At 50.9% G+C, this 19578-nt stretch overlaps 1 protein-coding gene across 3 annotated transcripts in view; it reads left to right on the plus strand.

The window, feature by feature from the left end:
* LOC309341041 (uncharacterized protein) overlaps positions 1-19578 on the plus strand; it is an 89423-nt gene that overhangs the window by 20296 nt on the left and 49549 nt on the right. The window contains exons 1-2 of one of the 3 annotated variants that reach the window (XM_081860464.1): positions 17288-17404; positions 17690-17772. The exons of the other annotated variants lie outside the window; for them this stretch is intronic. Coding sequence (XP_081716590.1) covers positions 17344-17404; positions 17690-17772 — 144 coding nt within the window. The 5' untranslated portion in view covers positions 17288-17343. Of the gene's footprint in view, positions 1-17287; positions 17405-17689; positions 17773-19578 lie in introns of those variants that run through there. 3 annotated transcript variants of the gene reach the window in all.

The following is a 19578-nucleotide window of genomic DNA, read 5'->3' on the forward strand; positions in this document are numbered from 1 at the left end:
AAAAGCCAAAGAGGGGGGAATATCATAAGGGAAGCTGTAAACGATAAAAAAAATACCTTAGAGTTCAGCATTTTATTCATTTAAATATTATCACTTTTACATATAATTACTACTGTTATTTTCTGCTCAGTCTAGTTTCCTTCACTTAGTTTGGCTGTGGTATAAATGAAGGGACAAAACCTTTGTTAATTTGGACACAGTCAACAAATTATTAAACATTTTCCTTATGTGGGTTTTGAGTTCTCTTAGAGGTTCACGTATCCTGTTTGAAAGGGAACATTACTGTATTTTTCGCTCGATAAGACGCACTTGTTTCCTCTCAAAAGGAAGGGGAAATGTCTGTGTGTCTTCCTGAGCGAATATGTGGTCCCTGGAGCCGACTGGCCCAAGTGCAGGGGCGAAAATCAGATTGCGTGTTACGGAGGAGGGTGGGCTGCAGGGAGGAGGCTGCTGGGGTTCCTGTATCGGGCATATTTTGATGTGTGTGTGGAGGCGTGTGAGTCGTGTTGCTGCACGGGAGAGCGCATGGATAAAGGGGGCGTTGGAGTGACCTTGTGTGTGGAGTATCTCGATCTGTACGGCATCCCAAGGCTACCGTCTGTTCATCAGCCCTCTTCCCCTTGCCTAATTATTGTGGCGCCTTCCTAAGGATTCAGTTGCGACTCCTGCTGCGTATGGTTTTAACTGGGCAGTTAAAGTCAGCTGCTGCTGCCCTCTTTTTGCTCTTGCCCCCTTCTGGCAGGGAGTGCACAGCCGCAGTGAATTCCTTTCCTGCCCTCTGCCTCAGGGTCTTACTGCCCACCCTCTTCTGTTTTCAGTTGCTGTGTTTGCTCGGATCGGGCCAGCAATGGCCCATTCCCCTTGCTCAGCGTGTCTGCTTGGTGCAAGGTGACGCGGCTAGGAAGGAATCAGCAGGCGGACATGATCCTTTCCCCTTTCGTTGCTCAGCGCAGGCTGCAGCAGCGTCACCTCGCAGCAAGCAGACACACTAAGCAAGTAGACTGGTAGCAGACGAACGCAACAAAGAGCAGGGAAATCCCTTGCCCTCCTGGCAAGCAGAGCGGAGAGGATCGTGTCCTGTGCGCAGGCTCCAGCCCACCCAGCTCAGCTTCCGGCGCCTAGGAGCGCAACCAACAGCTGCCTCCTCCTCCTCCTCCCTCTCTGCTCCGGTGATGCTGTGTCCAGGGAAGCATTCTAGGGATGCGCAGGCAGCCGAAAAGCATGCAGGTGGGGGAGGGGGCCAGGAGGGGAAGTAGAGGGGCGAATGAACCCCCTGGCCAGGTTGTCATCTAATACTCTCGGAGGGCCCCAAGTTCAGGGGCCGGCAAGGCATAAATGCGGCCGAAAGGAATCTCTGCTCCTGGCTGCAAGTCAATAGGACAATCGTAAGTCCAATGGGGTGGCAAAGCCTCAGCCCCCTTTTTCTCAGACACGCCCACCAAATCCTGGTAGGGCTCCAGGATTAGGCCGACACCCGGTAACCCTGCCCAGTCTGGCGCAGTCCCCTGCAAAGTGGAAGAACTGAGGGCCGGCAGGTGAGGCTTCCCAGGTGCCGGCGGCAACACGGGGCTTGGGCACAGACGTCGTGGCAGAAAGACGATGAGAAACACAACATCCGCTGCACCCAGGAAATGGCGGGGTCATGTCGGACCACAGGGAAATGTGGCGTCTGGACTAGTTGAAACGTTAACAGTTCCTGGTGCAGGGGTGCCACTAACCTGGCCAGTGGACAGGTCTCACGGGCAATGGGTCCTGATGCGAGGGGGGTCCCCTCCAGACCCACCACTGAAATGGGCAAGGCTTTCACCACTGACGGTACTTGATACTTCTCAGTGAAACTGATGTCCATGAAGATGCCAGAGGCCCCCGAGTCCATCATTGCCTCCAGGCCAGCATGCCCCCCTGGGGAAAGAGACTATGGCTAGGGAGAAGGAAATGGGGTGCAGAGGGATTGAGCCTCAGCTGAGCCCCCCCTAGCAAAGCTGGGGCTTGGCATTTCCCAACCTCTTCGCCGGACACTCTGCGAAATGGCCCCCTCTCCACAAGACAAGCCCAGTCCCTACTTGCATGGGCTCCACTTCCAGCCCCACTGCAGCGCTGGACCCCAGGGGCTCCCTCGATCGGAGCTCGGAATCTCAGACAATCTCAGAGCTCGGAATCTCAATGTTAATACGCAACGTGATAAAGTCTGTCAGGGCTGCTGGGGGGGTGGGTTACCAACGCCAGTTCATCCTTAAGGCAGGGATGAAGGCCCTGATGGAAGTGGAACCGTCAGGTAGCTACATAGCAGGGTGTCCGCAGCCCACCAACGGAGCTCTGCGGCGGACTCGGTAACTGGGCGAGCCCCCTGCCGGAGGTTCTGCAGGGCTATCTCAGCCACCAGGGCACGATTCAGCTCCCCGAACGTGCCCTCCAGGGTGGCAATGAAGTCGTCCAAATTCCCCAGCAGATGGTCGCTGGCCTCAAGGTACGGAGAGACCCCAGAAAGTGCCGGGCCCACAAAGAGGCTGACCATAAAGCACACGCGGCTCCGTGGGGTGGGGAAGTCTGTCTCACAGGTGGGGAACACCAGCCAACACTGGCTTACAAAGCCTCAAAGGGCCCCGTGTGTTGGTTTCTATTTCCCTCACTGAGCAGCAACTGCATGTCACAAGACATTGTTTACAGTCCAAGTTACTGTTGGGATCCCACGAGAATGAGAGACTGGATGTGACATACACTGGCTTCCTGTTTTTCAGTGTTCTCTCGGTTTCTTTGTGTCGAGAGTAAGTTTCTTCTCTGCTCTCACAGAGGCAAGATGTATGTTTGTGTCTTCTCGGTATAGTTGAGAAATAAAGATGAGCATGTAGCACATACTGCTTTATCCTTTCGTCTGCGGACTACGCTCTGCTGGGCTAAAGATAAGACGAGCCACTACCAGCTCCAGATGGGCCAGAGCTGGACAAATTCCAACACCATGCTCCCCCCTGAACCTCTCTGGTTATGGGACAGGGGAGCACGTCAGGCTGGGGCCGCTCAAAGTGCTTGAACCTCCCCCTAGAACATAGCTCCCTGGGTGTAGAGGTTCTGCAGCACCGTGGTGAGATCTATAGGCTGGGCTCCGTCCATCTTACACCCTGGCCGGGACATAGGTTGGCCACAGCGAACGTTTACGGTTTATGGGCGGTCAAAGTCCTGGTGGAGGACATCAGGACCCGGAGGCAAGATGGTGCGGTGGGAGCAGGAATGGGAATCCGGAAGCCAGGAGTCAAGAAGCCAAGGGTCCGAGGATCAGGAATTAAGGAGTCAAGAAGCCCAAGGAAGGAAACACTTTGCTGTGGCAAAGAGCCAAAGGGAAATGCTGACCTTATATCCCTTTCCGGCTCTTTCTTGCCACCAGGTGCTGTGAGTTACCCATCGGCCTCACCTGTGCAGCCGTGCCTCCTTGCCTCTTCAGAACAAACTTAGGAAAGCCCCACTCCTGCAAAGCCCCACTGGTCCCAGGGCCTGGCTCCGGCATGCGCCCCTGACAATAACACTACTTCTTTTGGAGTAATAGCATAAAATTATCTATCAATAGAAAGATAATATAATCAAGAATGCAATTACCTCTATTCTATTGAATTTTATAGCCAAATAACTAAAAAAAGGAAGCACAACTTGCTTAGCTTGACTTGTTATGTGATTCCTAACAAGTTGGTTGTTTTTTTTGTCTTCTTTCATTTCGTGAGTTTGAAGAACATAATAGAAGAAAAGAAAAATATGTGAGAAGAAGAATCGGAGAAGATTTACATCCCACTTGCATCACGCCTACCGTGAAGCACCCAGTTAGTGTGATGATCTGGGGTTGTATGACAGCAAAAGGTGTGGGCAGAATTTGCTGCATTAATGGGAAGGTAAAATCCCCAAATACATACATCAAATACGTGAGCCCAAATACGTGAAGCCTTCCGCATGTGATCTTTTCCCAGATACTGAAGCATTATTTATTCATTCATTCATTCATGTATTTTATATTTCAACAGGATTCAGCTCCATGTCGTGTTGCTCCTTTGTGCAAAGGCGGTTTCAATATAATCATATTCCACTGTTGGAATGGCCTGGTGGGTTCTGTCCCAGCTGTTCTGTTGGCTGGGGCCCCCTCCCCGGCAGCCCTGGCCCTCTCCCCTTGAGAACCAAATGCAAACTATACAATAATCCCAGGCCCTGGGAATAGAGGGGGAACAAGGTGGGGGCGGTGGGGTTGGACCACCCTGGGTGCCATCCTGAGGGGGGGTGACATTCGTCGTGCCCCCCGCCCGCACCCGCAATTCCAAGCGTACCCTGAGCCTTCGAGGGAAGGGGGAGCTGTGCTGATTTGTCGCTTTGCCCTCTCCCCTGCCTGCCTGGCTGGCTCTGCGCCATTCAAAGGGAATAAATGCAATTTTGTTACCCTCCCTTGAAAAGAAAAAAACAGAGGACACGCAGCAAGCTTTAATTATGATTGCAAGTGAGTAACAGCAGCAGCAGCAGCCCAGAGCTGGATGGACCCTCGGACAGGGACAGGGCCGTCTTTACCTGGGGGGGGGGTGGAAGGGGTGGGGGCCAGGGGCTGCCACTGAAGCCGCCTAAGCTCCTAACCATCTACCTCTTATGAAGTAATAAATAAATTTGATCCAGCTAGAAAAACCAAAATACAAATATACCCAGGTATTACTGAAATGTATACCTACTTTTTCTCTAAAGGACTTGAGACTGTGTGTGCTCATTTACCAAAGATGCGCCGCGCCGGCGGTGGCGCTTTTCAAACTGTTGCAGGAATTTGTGTATAGGTTGGGGGAGGGGTTGCCCCTCCAGCAGACATCCTGCACATGCAGCCCACCACCCAAATCAGCACCATCACTTTTGTGAATTGTCCCCACAAAACACTTCATCACAGTTTCTTCCTATCTGTTCAAAGGGCCTCTGCTGCACGATACCAAATGTAAGAATTCACTGATCAATGCATCTATGTACTGGCTCAGTGGGGAAACTTCAGGAATTCATCTAGACCTGTGAGCTCAGCTCCTCAGCAGCCCCTCTGCCTGAGCGATAATCCCTGGCATCCTGATACCTGAGTGCCAGACAGGTAGCCATGCCAGAAAGAACAAACCCAGAGGAAGACAAAAGGGTGGGATGAACTTGGCTGGGAAACAGGGAAATGTAAAGATCTCTTTTGTGACACTCAGTGGGTGTTTGGTGGAGGGCAGGGGGAACCATGGGGCAGGGTCCAGGATGCTCAGATTACTGCCACCAGATGTAGTTTGGGGGGGGTGTAACCTGGGGATTAAGGTAAAGGTAAAGGTACCCCTGCCCGTACGGGCCAGTCTTGACAGACTCTGGGGTTGTGCACCCATCTCACTTAAGAGGCCGGGGGCCAGCGCTGTCCGGAGACACTTCCAGGTCACGTGGCCAGCGTGACATTGCTGCTCTGGCGAGCCAGAGCCGCACACGGAAACGCCGTTTACCTTCCCGCTGGTAAGCGGTCCCTATTTATCTACTTGCACCCGGAGGTGCTTTCGAACTGCTAGGTTGGCAGGCGCTGGGACCGAGCAGGGGGAGCGCACCCCGCCGCGGGGATTCGAACCGCCGACCTTGCGATCGGCAAGTCCTAGGCACTGAGGCTTTAACCCACAGCGCCACCTGCGTCCCTAAACCTGGGGATTAGCAGCTAATAAAACTTTGGGTTCTCTTTTGTTCAGGGCTTCCATCCTGTTCCACCTGGTGGCAGGTGGGAGTCCTGTCACGACAGTCTTCAATCAAGACCAATTTGCTCTGCTATTCCTGGCCGGTGTCCTTGTTTTTTGTCCAAGGGAGCCTCAGATTTCTCCGTTAACAATTCTCAACGGTGCCGTGCACTGAATTTAACTAAATTTGGGGGAATCATGGGGCAGGTCTTTGCACCCCAGTAGCGCCTATGCTAAAGACAGCCCTGGAGGGGGCTTTGACTCCCGAGCGCAGCCAAGCATAGGATCGGGTCTGCACAGAAAGTGAGGGGGGGTGACACCTGCGGGCAAGGAGAGGCAACCAGCGCTGGGCTTCCCTGGGCTTCCCGGCAGCAGAGAGACAACGTCCCCTTGGCGAGAAGCGCCTGGGACGAGGTGGGGCGGGAGGGGCGCCAGGCAGCGGAGGGGGGGGGTCGGCAGTCACCCCTCCAGTCCAGCCCTTGGGGTCTTGACGGAAAAAACAAAAACAAAGACACCACCCAGGATTACTTGCAGCAAAAGAGCAGCCTGTGGGCTTGGCCTTTCTTGATCTCTTGCAACAGGGTGCACCCCTCACTTGCAGGAGAGAGGAGGGACCCAGAAAAATGGTGTGCAAGGCCTTATATGGACTTTTGAAATTGCCACCCTGGAGATCAAGACCCCCCCCCCCATTCCTCCCATTTCTGAATTCCAGGAGGAGCTTCCTGGCCTCCTGCAAAGCCCTTTTCCCTGCAAACTCTTCCTCCGGTTTCTGGCCAAGGGAGGGAGATGCTCAGAGTCCAGCCAAGAGCCTCACCCCCAAAAGGATCTCTGGGCATTGAGGGAGCCAGGGGGGCAGCTGCCCCCCTAAATCCATAGAAAAATAAGAATAATCTGACGTTTTGCCAAGCAAGAGAGGGCTGAGCTGGGGGACTCGGCTTGGCAAGGGTTAAAGGGAACCGAGCTGCCTTCCTAGAGAGGCCAGGAAGCAAGGGGGGGGCAGGTCCTCCAGCTCCAAGCCCCCCCCCCAGTCCTTCCCTGCTTGGGTGTCTCTCCTGCAAGGGCTGCCTCCCTCTCCCCTCCAGGGATCTGGTGAGTCTCCCCTCTCTCTCTCTCTGGGATCTGGTGGGGGTCCCAGGGCTGCAGCAGGGGAGGGGGCCGGGGGGGGGCTGATCTGCTCCTGCAGGGGGGGACCCCAAGTCAGGGAGGAGGAGGGGGTCCTGCCAGGGAGGGGCCAGGGCTGCCACGCTCCCCTTCCTCCAGATCAGAGGGTCCCAAACTCATTTGGCCTTCCGCCCCCCCCCCTTTTCAGAAAAATCTCCCTTCTTTAAACAAAGGAGTCCCTGGGACTTGAACTCTGTGTGACGTCGCTCAGCCTCATTGCACAACGGACGAAAAATGTGCAAATGGTTTTCCAAAGCTGGACGAGGAGGTGGACTAGCCCCCCCCCCAAAAAAAAAGGTGGGAGAGGAAGACCAGGAGTAAAGAGAGGGATCCCAGCCCAGAGTCTGGCTGCCGCATTGGGGACCAGTTTCCCAGTGTCTCCCAGGGCTGCTCCCCACAGAGGCCACTGCAGCCATCCCCTCGCACCCAGAGCAGGGCATCCCAGGACCACATCCTCTCTCTCCCAAAGGGATTGTTGCTGGCAAAGCAGCCGGAAATGGGCACTGCTCCTCACTGTGCGTGTGTTAAGCCATCTAAGAGAATAATAATAATAATAAATTTCCTGCCTAAATTCCAAAGGAGATGTATTTGGCCCTCAGGGGGTTGAACAGATGTATACCTGGCCCTCAAGAGAAAGAAAAAGGGACCCCACCCCAGGAGTCTGTCTTGAGAGTGGCAGAGAGTCCAAGAGCAAGAAAAGGAGACAGAAGCAGGGGGGAAATGTGCCCTGAAGTGGGGGTGGGGGGAGAGGAACTCCTGAGGCCCCCCAGGTGAGGACCCCCACTAGAGCCAAGCATCCATTTTTCAAATGATTGCCTTGTCAGTCAGTTCTGACTTCATGCATTGACTGGAAGGCAGGAGCAACCAGGCTGATTCATCTCCCAGAAACCCCTTCCGTTGCCTCCACGTTCTGCATTCCTCCTCCTCTTTCTTTTCAAAAAGGCATCTCACGCTTTGGGCTCTGGTACCGTCCAGTCCTGATTCCTGGCAAGTCTCATCCATGCTTGTTCAGGGATCTTGTTTCTTCTCCTGACCTACAAATTCTGTAACAGAACAATGTATTTGCTTTCTAGGATTTGCTAGAGCTTCTCATTAAGACGGACAGAACTTGGCAGAAGACCAAAGGCTTCCTTCCGATCTCTCAGAGGCTTCCTGAGAGCACAGATGGATGAGCGAGACACAGCTGGCCCTGAAGAAGGAAGAGGCCATGCCAACCAAACTGGGAGCAGTGGGGGATTCTGGGAAAACTCTGTGCGGAAAATCCTGGGTGAGGAGGACACCCTCCGCTCAAAGGTGCAGAGCCAGCAGGTGAGGCAGTTCTGTTTCCGGGAGGCCAAAGGACCCCGAGAGGTTTGCAGCCGACTCTACCACCTTGACCGTCAGTGGCTGAAGCCGGAAAGGCACACGAAAGCTGAGATGCTGGACCTGGTGATCTTGGAGCAGTTCCTGGCTGTCCTTCCCCCGGAGATGGAGAGCTGGGTGAGGGAGTGTGGAGCGGAGACCAGTTCCCAGGCGGTGGCCCTGGCCGAAGGTTTCCTCCTGAGTCATGCGGAGGAGAGAAAGGTGAGAGAGACTTTCCTCTGGATACTATCTTGACCAGAGCCAGGGCCTTTTCGGATGTCGCTCCGTCCTGGTGGAACGCTCTCTCACAAGAGACTAGGGCACTGCAGGATTTGACATCTTTCCTCAGAGCATGCAAGACAGAGCTGTTCCGCCAGGCCTTCAGGGTTCAGGGTTCAGTCTGATTCTTTTCTTTCAGTACAAGAATAAGCAATAAAGAGGCTTCCTAGCCCGCTCACACCTCCTTTATAAGACCGGTGGTAACAGTCGTTGGCCTTAGCGAATATTAAAGGTAAAGGTAAAGGTACCCCTGCCCGTTCGAGCCAGTCTGGCCAGACTCTAGGGTTGTGCGCTCATCTCACTCTAGAGGCCGGGAGCCAGCGCTGTCCGCAGACCCTTCCGGGTCACGTGGCCAGCGTGACAAGCTGCATCTGGCGAGCCAACACAGCACACGGAACGCCGTTTACCTTCCCGCTGGTAAACGGTCCCTATTTATCTACTTGCACCCGGAGGTGCTTTCAAACTGCTAGGTTGGCAGGCGCTGGGACCGAACGATGGGAGCGCACCCCGCCGTGGGGATTCAAACCGCCGACCATGCGATCGGCAAGTCCTAGGCGCTGAGGTTTTAACCACTCTCAATTTTACTTGACTTGATCATGGATGGAGGACTTGACCTGGCATGTGTAACAGAGACTTGGTTGGATGAAGCAGATGGGCCTGTTCTTGCTGCTGCTTGTCCACCAGGTTTCTCTTACGCACAGCAACCCAGGTCATGTGGGCGGGGAGGGGGGGTTGCAGTGATTTTTAGGAAGTCATTAGTTTGCACCAGGCGTCCTATTGGGAAGGCCCAGTTTTCCAAGTGCATGTTCATAGAATCATAGAGTTGGAAGAGACCACAAGGGCCATCAAGTCCAACCCCCTGCCAAGCAGGAAACACCATCAGAGCACTCCTGACATATGGTTGTCAAGCCTCTGCTTAAAGACCTCCAAAGAAGGAGACTCCACCACACTCCTTGGCAGCAAATTCCACTGTCGAACAGCTCTTACTGTCAGGAAGTTCTTCCTAATGTTTAGGTGGAATCTTCTTTCTTGTAGTTTGGAACCATTGCTCCGTGTCCGCTTCTCTGGAGCAGCAGAAAACAACCTTTCTCCCTCCTCTATGTGACATCCTTTTATATATTTGAACGTGGCTATCATATCACCCCTTCACCTCCTCTTCTCCAGGTTAAACATGCCCAGCTCCCTTAGCCGTTCCTCATAAGGCATCGTTTCCAGGCCTTTGACCATTTTGGTTGCCCTCCTCTGGACACGTTCCAGTTTGTCAGTGTCCTTCTTGAACTGTGGTGCCCAGAACTGGACACAGTACTCCAGGTGAGGTCTGACCAGAGCAGAATACAGTGGCACTATTACTTCCCTTGATCTAGATGCTATACTCCTATTGATGCAGCCCAGAATTGCATTGGCTTTTTTAGCTGCCGCGTCACACTGTTTGTGGTCAACCAAGACTCCTAGATCCTTTTCACATGTACAGTGGTGCCCCGCAAGACGAATGCCTCGCAAGACGAAAAACTCGCTACACGAAAGAGTTTTCCGTTTTTGAGGTGCTTCGCAAGACGAATCTCCCTATGGGCTTGCTTCGCAAGACGAAAATGTCTTGCAAGTTCTTGCGAGTTTTTTCCCTTTCCCCCCTTTTTCTAAGCCGCTAATAGCACTAATCCGCTAAGCCGCCAATAGCCGTGCTTCGCAAGACGAAAAAATCGCAAGACGAAGAGACTCGCGGAACGAATTAATTTCGTCTTGCGAGGCACCACTGTACTGCTCTCAAGCCAGGTGTCACCCATCTTGTATTTGTGCCTCTCATTTCTTTTGCCCAAGTGCAATACTTTACATTTCTCCCTGTTAAAATTTATCTTGTTTGTTTTGGCCCAGTTCTCTAATCTGTCAAGGGCGTTTTGAAGTGTGATCCTGTCCTCTGGGGTGTTAGCCACCCCTCCCAGTTTGGTGTCATCTGCAAATTTGATCAGGATGCCCTTGAGTCCATCATCCAAGTCGTTGATAAAGATGTTGAATAAGACCGGGCACAAGACAGAACCCTGGGGCACCCCACTAGTCACTCTTCTCCAGGATGAAGAGGAACCATTGATGAGCACTCTTTGGGTTCGGTCAGTCAGCCAGTTACAAATCCACTGAGTGGTAGCATAGTCAAGTCCGCATTTTACCAGCCGCTTTACAAGAATATCATGGGGCACCTTGTCAAATGCTGAAATCAAGGTAGGCTACATCCACTGCGTTCCCTTCATCTACCAGGCTTGTAATTCTGTCAAAAAACGAGATCAGGTTAGTCTGACATGACTTATTTTTCAGAAATCCATGCTGACTTTTGGTGATCACAGTATTCCTTTCTAGGTGCTCACAGACTGTTTGCTTAATGATCTGCTCCAGAATCTTCCCTGGTATTGATGTCAAACTGACTGGGCGGTAATTATTTGGGTCCTCTCTTTTCCCCTTTTTGAAAATAGGGACAACATTTGCCCTCCTCCAGTCTGCCGGGACTTCGTCTGTTCTCCAGGAATTCTCAAAGATGCCTGCCAGAACCACAAAGATGACTGCCAGTGGTTCTGGCAGTGATTCAAAGATGACTGCCAGTGTTCTGGAAGTTGGGCAATAGAGTACAGGATTCCTTTTGGTGTACCGACCTTCCCGCTGCAACAAGGATTCCCTGCCCGAGCTGCTTCAGGTCGTGGCAGATGTTCTCCTGGAGATACCTAGTTTGGTTGTCCTAGGGGATTTTAATATTCATGCCAACACGACCTTACAAGGGGCCGCTCGGGACTTCATGGAAAGCATGGCCTCCATGGGGCTGTCCCTGAATAAGTCTGGCCCAACCCATAGCCGCGGACATGCCATGGACCTGGTGTTTACCTCCATGGATTTTGGTGATCTGACACTAAGTAAAAGCGAAACGAAAGAAGTGCCATGGTCAGACCACTTCCTGGTGCAACTTGACTTCTCCGCGACCCTTCCCCTCTGCAGGGAGGTGGGACCGATTCAGATGGTCCGCCCCTGCCACTTAATGGATCAAATGGTTTCCAGAGAGTGGTAGGGGATGCTTTATCCCATGTTGATGGCCTTTCAGCTGATTCCCTGGTGGCCCGCTGGAATGTGGAGTTAACCAGGGCTATTGACTGTTTCGCTCCGAAGCGCCCTCTCCGATTGCATGGAGCCCGGACAGCCCCGTGGTTTTCCACGGATCTGAGGGCAATGAAACAATCGTTGAGATGGCTAGAGTGCCGGTGGCGGATGACCTATTCTAAAGCTGACCGGACACAGGTTAGAGCTCAATGTCGAGCCTACCAAGTGGCGGCAGCGACGGTGAAGACTTTCTTCACCGCCTCTATTTAATCTGCAGAAAACAGCAGCAGGAGACTTTTAGTGGAACCACCTTCTACATCGGGGCCCAGTACGGGCCACATGATCTCCTGCAATAATTTTGCAAAGTTTTTTGGGATCAGGGCTGGGGCGGGAGAGTGCTAGAGTCCTGTCTAGTCAAATTGCGTGGGATCAATTCCAATCTGTTACCTCCGAGGATGTGGACAGGCTGCTTGGACGAGTGAAGCCAACCACCTGTCTCCTGGATCCTTGCCCATCCTGGCTTATAAAAGCTAGCCTGGAAGGGCTGGGCGATGGGCTTCGTGGGGTGGTGAATGCTTCCCTCTGTGAGGGAGCCTTTCCAGACCTGCTGAAAGAGGCGGTTATTAAACCGCTTCTTTAAAAACCATCTTTAGATGCGGCCACGATGGCCAACTATCGCCCAGTCTCAAATCTTCCATTCTTGGGCAAGGTGATTGAGCGAGTGGTTGCTGAACAACTCCAGGCACGCCTGGAAGAAGCGGACCATTTGGATCCTTTCAAGTCGGGATTCAGGCCTCATCACGGGACTGAAACTGCCTTGGTCGCACTAGTTGATGATCTCCGGCGGGCTAGGGACAAAGGTGAGAGCTGTTTCCTAGTTCTGCTGGATCTCTCAGCGGTGTTTGATACCATCGACCATAACATCCTTTTGGACCGTCTTGAGGGGCTGGGAGCTGGGGGCACTGTCATACAGTGGTTCCGCTCCCTCCTCCTGGGCTGTGTTCAGAAAGTGGTGGGGGGGGGATGAGTGTTCAGACCCCTGGGCTCTCACTTGTGGGGTGCCTCAGGGTTCTGTTCTCTCCCCCATGCTTTTCAACATCTACATGAGCATATAACGCTTCGTCTGATTGGCCAATTCTGGCATTTAAATCCCCAGGCAGCAGCACTGCCGCTGCAGGAGTTTGATTCATTAGCTCATCGACATAGGATTCTAGCCTATGCCAGATGTTTTTGATAAGCTGCTTGCCTCTTTGGGGAGGGGCGTATATATTAATCAATAGAAGTGTGCAATATCTGCATTTCATTAATAATGCCATGGCCACACTGCTCAGAGGCTCCAGCTCGACGAAAGATGCTCTCAGCCTTGTGGATATTAGAATGCCTAGCCCACCCTTAACTCGTCCCCCTTTGTTGCTTGGTGAACCTGCGAGCGAAAATGAGGCAAAACCATTTACATCTAAATCCCCTGTTAGCCATGTCTCTTGCAGGAAGACTATATCATGATCTTGAATAAAATTGACAAATGATTGTTCAGTCGCCTTGTTGAGCCAACCAGCAATGTTCCATGATAAAAATTTAAGATTGGCTTTATCACAGTCGAGTCTTTGTCAATTATTAGCTAACGTACTTTTAGGGTTTGTCGCTTTGTGTATCAGTCGCCTATCGTCTTTGTATGGCGGGCTATCCAGCCGCTCTATGATTTCAATAGGTGGATGCAAAGTGCTCACGTTTGTGAACACCGGATCTTTATTATGCATAAATTCCTTCTGTGGATATTCTGTTGCGGCCTGATTTTGGCCCAATTCTGTATCATCTAGGTATCTCATTTTGTCCCATATGTCTGGTGGGGTCACCTTAGGGATATTTCTCCTTCGGGGGGGTGGTGATGGAATGCTCTCCTTGGAGGGTGGCACATTCTCTCTTGGTGGAAAGTTAATCTCCGCTTTAATCTGAAGATTATGTGCTGTGGTCTTTTTTTGGTCCCCCTTAATAACCTCATTGCCTGAAGGTCTCTCGGCCAGCTTATCTCTTAGCTTGTCTAGTCTTCCCAAGATGTCAGTTTGTATTAATGGTGGGAACATCCAGAATTGGTCAATTAGGATATTTTCTTCCATAGTAAAGGAATCCTCACCTTTGCTCACAAGGCATTGCGGGTTCTGTTTGTCAGGCCAGAATTTTGAGAGTTGTTTCCCCTTTCTAGGATTTGCCTGCTTAGTTTTCAAAAGGGGGCCCAAAGGAGCCTTATTTTCAAAGAGCCTAAGTATTGTTATCCGTGCTTTTAAAAAGGCAGGTCTTGACCTAAAAATAAACTTGGCCAGGTTCTGATCCCCAAAAGTGGTCAGTGCTCTCACTGAGTGACCATCATAATGTAGATATTCCACCGAGGTGATGTCATTAAAATTAACCATTCCTGGCAGTATGTCATTTAGGCTAGATACAAAGTTCATTATTCGCTGTTTCCCTGTAAGGAAGCCCTTAGGCTTCGGGAAGTTCGTGAATACCAATTTTTGGGGATTTAGGATCAAATTCCAATCTCTTTCCTGACTGGAGGCTTGCCAGGTCTGAAGGGGGGTATCAGCTCTACTAAACGCTTCCTAAATTGGTGGAGTGGATGGAAAGAGAGCATATTCTATCAGAAGCTCAAGCTGGCTTTAGAGCAAAGCGTTCAACTATAGACCAGGCCCTTATCCTTCAACACCTGGCAGACAAATACTCTAGAAAAGGGGGGTCTTTATATGCAGCTTTTGTCGATTTTAAATCGGCTTTTGATCTAATACCAAGGGACAGACTCTGGGAAAAGCTTGGCGCTACAAACATAGATAAACGCTTATTACGCCTTATCCGTGGTCTATACGAAAACACCAGGGTGAGGGTAAGATGCGATCGGTCAGGCCATCTAACTAAAGAAATTCAAACGCACTATGGGGTTAAACAAGGATGTGTCCTCGCGCCAACGCTATTTAATTTCTATATCAACTCTCTAGCGGTAAAAATGGCGAAAGAGGATGCCCACCCTCCCAAACTGGCAGGTTTGCCCCTCCCGGTGCTTCTGTATGCGGACGACGCAGTCCTACTCTCCTTTTCCTGTGTTGGCTTGAGGAAGCTTTTGAGATCACTTGCTGACTATTGTCAAGCGGAACAACTATCAATAAATTACAGCAAATCTAAAATTATGGTGTTCTCAAAAAAAAGAAGGAAACACAAATGGAGAATTAATGGTCAACCTACTGACCAGGTAGCAACTTTCAAATACCTGGGAATAACTTTTCAGGAAAGGGTCTCGTGGCACCAACAGATGAAAAACGCCATTGCCAACGCAGGAAGGGCCAATGAAGCCCTTACAAGATTCTTTCACGGGAAAGGGCGGAAATACGTTCCGGCAGCCTCCCAGGTTTTTGCTGCAAAAATACTCCCACAACTCACTTATGGATCCCAGGTTTGCAGTTTTAAAAATTTTGCACCTATGGAAGCATTTCAAACAAAATTCTATCGGTGTTTATTGGGGATCCCCCCCTGTGTATCTAATATAGCTGTCCGCTTAGAAGTTGGACAACCACCCGTTAACGCGCGGCTGTGGATTCTAAAGATACACTACTGGTTAAAACTTATTTTTCCCCCGGCCCGTTTGGCTCCCTTAACACTCTTAGACACCTTTCATTCTACCTGGAAAGCTTCCCTGTTTGAAAAGATAAGAAGCTTAGGATTCTCCCCGCAGATCTTGATAGCGGCAGGATATGAGAGAGCCAGAAGTCAAGTGCTCCAACGCATTAGGGACATAGAGCTGCAATGTCATATGGGCAAAATGGATAAACATGCCACAATTAGAGACTTTGGGAGAGGGTTCTCACCCGCAAATTATCTGGCTGATTTACAAATACCTAAGTACAGACACTCCTTTACCCTGGCCAGATTCAACGTTCTGCCTTCTGCCCTGTTGCTAGGCAGATATGAGGGCAAACCATATGAGTCACGTGTTTGCCCATGTGGCTCATCGGAAGTGGAAACAAGTCTGCATGTATTGCTGCACTGTAGTTATTACGAGGATCTACGCCTGACCTTTATTGCCCCAGTTCTGCAAAAGCTTAAAAGTGAACCAGAACTCCTATGTATGAGAGCCTTGGCAGAAGATAAGGTCCCTGAAATTACGATCAGTGTTGCCAAATTCTGTGTAGCCGCTATTAGGCGCAGGAAACAAGAGCTTTCCAATGTCAATATGCAGGCGAAGGCAAATACTTAATTTTATTTATGCTGTCTAATTTTAAATTGCTGTTATGGCCTAATCTGTATTGAAATTGTCCTTTGTTTTTTCGGTGTTATCTTTTGCTGACTAGCTGTACGAGTTAATCTGGTCTGTGACCGTTTAATGAAATTTGATTTGATTTTGAACATCTACATGCAGCCGCTGGGAGAGATCATCAGGGGGTTTGGGCTGGGTGTTCATCAGTATGCGGATGATACCCAGCTTTCCTCTCTTTCAAATCAGAACCAGTGAAGGCGGTGAAGGTCCTGTGTGAGTGTCTGGAGGCAGTTGGTGGGTGGGTGGATGGATGGATGGTGGCTAACAGATTGAGATTGAATCCTGACAAGACAGTACTGTTTCTGGGGGACAGGAGGCGGGCAGGTGTGGAGGATTCCCTGGTCCTGAATGGGGTAACTGAAGGACCAGGTTGCGCAGCCTGGGAGTCATTTTGAACTCACAGCTGTCCATGGAGGTGCAGGTCAAATCCATGTCCAGGGCAGCTGTGTACCAGCTCCATCTGGTACGCAGGCTGAGACCCTATCTGCCTGCGGACTGCCTCGCCAGAGTGGTGCATGCTCTGGTTATCTCCCGCTTGGACTACAGCAATGCGCTCTACGTGGGGCTACCTTTGAAGGTCACCCAGAAACTACAACTAATCCAGAATGCGGCAGCTAGACTGGTGAATGGGAGCGGCTGCCGGGACCACATAACACCGGTCTTGAAAGACCTACATTGGCTCCTAGTGCGTTTCTGAGAACAATTCAAAGTGTTGGTGGTGACCTTTAAAGCCCTAAACGGCCTCGGTCCAGTATACCTGAAGGAGCATCTCCACCCCCATCGTTCTACCCGGACACTGAGGTCCAGCACTGGGCCTTCTGGCGGTTCCCTCACTGCGAGAAGCCAAGTTACAGGGAACCAGGCAGAAGGCCTTCTTGGTAGTGGCGCCCTCCCTGTGGAATGCCCTCCCACCAGATGTTAAAGAGAACAACAACTACTAGACTTTTAGAAGACATCTGAAGGCAGCCCTGTTTAGGGAAGCTTTTAATGTTTGATGTATCACAGTATTTGAATATTCTTTTGGAAGCCGCCCAGAGTGGCTGGGGAAACCCAGCCAGATGGGTGGGGTATAAATAAATAAATAATAATAATAATAATAATAATAATAATAATTATACCAGTGGACTGCTGTTTGTCCAGATTTTAATTTGTTTTGAACTAATTTTAAGAAGTATTTTAATTAATCAATTGCCTGTTCTTATGTTCTTTGTATACTGTGTTAGATTTATGATGTTAGCCGCCAAAAGATTGGCTCCGGCCATGGGAGGGTGGGGTACAAATTAAAAATATTATTATTATTATTATTATTATTAGGGGCTCCAAAGAGGATGGAGCACATCCCATAATGCTCTGCTGATGGCCCATCCTTTTTCTGGGAAGGCATCCATGGAATGAGATCTCACACCATTAAAGTTTTAAACTTTTCCATAATCTTTCTGCTATTTCTTGTCATTCATTTTCTGTTTTGAATCCTTGTTGCTCTTTCAGGAAAAGGATCGTTTTGAGGAAATGGACCTGGATTCCTGTGAGGCAGAGAGGCCTCCGTTGGACACCAGAGAGAGGCCACTGGGTAAGGAGGAAGGCGGTTTTTCTCCATTTGGTCTCATTCTGTTGGTTTCCCATATAATCTCTGGGTTCTTTTCATCAATTTTTTTTGGGGGGGGAGTTGGGAGGAAGGGTCCAGAGGAGGAGAGATGTATTTCTGCATGACTAACATATGAAATGGGCACAAATGTCCAAATGCACTCAGCAGGTAAGGCTTTCTGAAAGGCCCATCTGTGGTTAGAGATGCCCTGTTTCACCTGTGAGAGACGCGGGCACGCCTGGCATCCTACTTACCTGTTTTCTCTTGCAGGAGACAGAATGATGTTGGCAAGACCTCCTTATCCATCTTTTCACGGGGGCAGAAGGGAAGCAGCGGCTGTGGAACCAGATCAGGTCAGAGGAAGCTGCCTTGTGGGGACAGAGGTTGAGGGATGGAGCAATGTCATGGACTGATTGGGTACAGAGGAATGGTGGGAGGAAGCAGCCAGGGAACCAGGAAGGGAAGATGTCTCAGCCCAAGGAGTGGAGGTGGAGGAAGGATGAGCAGTCAGAGGGAGAAGAGGGAGAAGCCTGGGAAGAGGAGATGTCAGAAGCTGAAGGGATAACAGGGCTTAGTGAGCTGGGAGACTCTGAGGCAGAATGCAGTGCAGAATCGGAGGCAGAAGAGGAAGGAGGCGAGTGGGAGGAGGAAGGTAGGGAGGGAGAGGTGAGTTAGGAGAAGGAGGAGCCACCGGGGGCTCCCTCTCCTTCTGCCAGAAGCCACCTTCCCTGCTTGTCTCTCAGAGCCTAGAGACTTCTGACAATGGAGGAGCAAAGGCAGGCTGCACACTGGCGCACTGTTGGATCACTTGCCAGAAACCCCAGAGAGGAGGGGACTTGGAAAGCTGTGGGGAGCCAGGGGCCTTCTCTTTTGGCAGCTGATTTCATGGAGGAAGACCCTATCATGGAATTCTACTCAGTATTGATCCAGGCAGAACTCCAATTTATAGTTACCAGAGTGAAAACGTAAAGACGTTGCAGGATTCCCCAAAATTGACCAGAGGCAATTGTATTTCACCCAGCAGAGCTTTACTGAAACCCAGGCTCCTTCTGACCTCTTCTTATAGGCAGCATGACCTTGACAGAAGACATAACAGAACCACTTTAACCCAGCTGTACTCAGGCTGCGAGGCCTGGGTCCTTGTGCCAAAGGCCAAGCACAGAAAGGGTGACCCTAGGTCCCAAAAGATGATTTTCTGTGGGTATGAGCCAGGGACCAAGGGGTGGAGATTTGCCTATCTAACAGGCAATCAGTCCAGGATTCTGCTCAGCAGCAGGGCTGAGTTCTGTGAGTAGAATGGATGGACACGCATACATGGGAACCCTTTCAGAGAGTCTGCAAGACTCTGCTGCTGAGGAAGAGGTAGAGGTTGAACCTGCTGCTGAGGCAGAGCAGGTAGAGGGAAGAACTTCTGCTAAAGCTGTGAAGCTTGAGCATAGAAGTGCTCCTTCCTCACCCACAGGTTCAGCTGAGAAGTCTAAACGGCGCAGTAAGTCAGAGGGGGAGCTCTCGGAGGCCAAGGACATTCTAGCTGGTCCTAGTGGGTCTGAGGGGGTACCTGAAACTGGGTTGAGACGTTCAGCTCGCACAACAAAAGGTAAACCTCCTGACAGGTTTGCAGTCACAAGTGTGTGGGTTGGCATGGCACAGTGTGAAGCCGAGAGTTTTGAGGATGTTCAGAAACTGCCTCAGGAAGAAGCCAGGAAATGGCATGAGGCAATGCAGAAGGAGATGAGCTCAATGGAATCTCTAGGTGTGTTTTCCCTCACAATGTTGCCAGTGGGCAAACAGGCCGTGAGCAGGCGCTGGGTTTACTGTCTTAAACCCACAGCAGCAGGGGAACCACAGTACAAGGCTAGGCTAGCAGCCAGAGGGTTCATGCAGGAAAAGAGGCTGCATTATACTGAGGTATATGCTCCTACTTCCAGAAGTGAATTTCTGCACATGCTTTTAGCCATTGCTGCACAAAGACGTTTTCAGGTGTATCACTTTGATGTGGATGTGGCCTATTTGAACTCAGACCTCCAGGAGGATCTGTACATGCTTCCTCCTCCAGTGTTTGAGGGCAATGAGCCAAATACTGTATGGAGGCTTCACAAGTCTATGGTTGGAAGCAATCGGCCAGAAATTGAAACTTGTACCTGGATGAAGCCTTAGAG

This window comes from Podarcis erhardii (genome assembly GCF_964252035.2).
Source record: "Podarcis erhardii genome assembly, chromosome: 4".
NCBI lineage: Eukaryota > Metazoa > Chordata > Lepidosauria > Squamata > Lacertidae > Podarcis > Podarcis erhardii.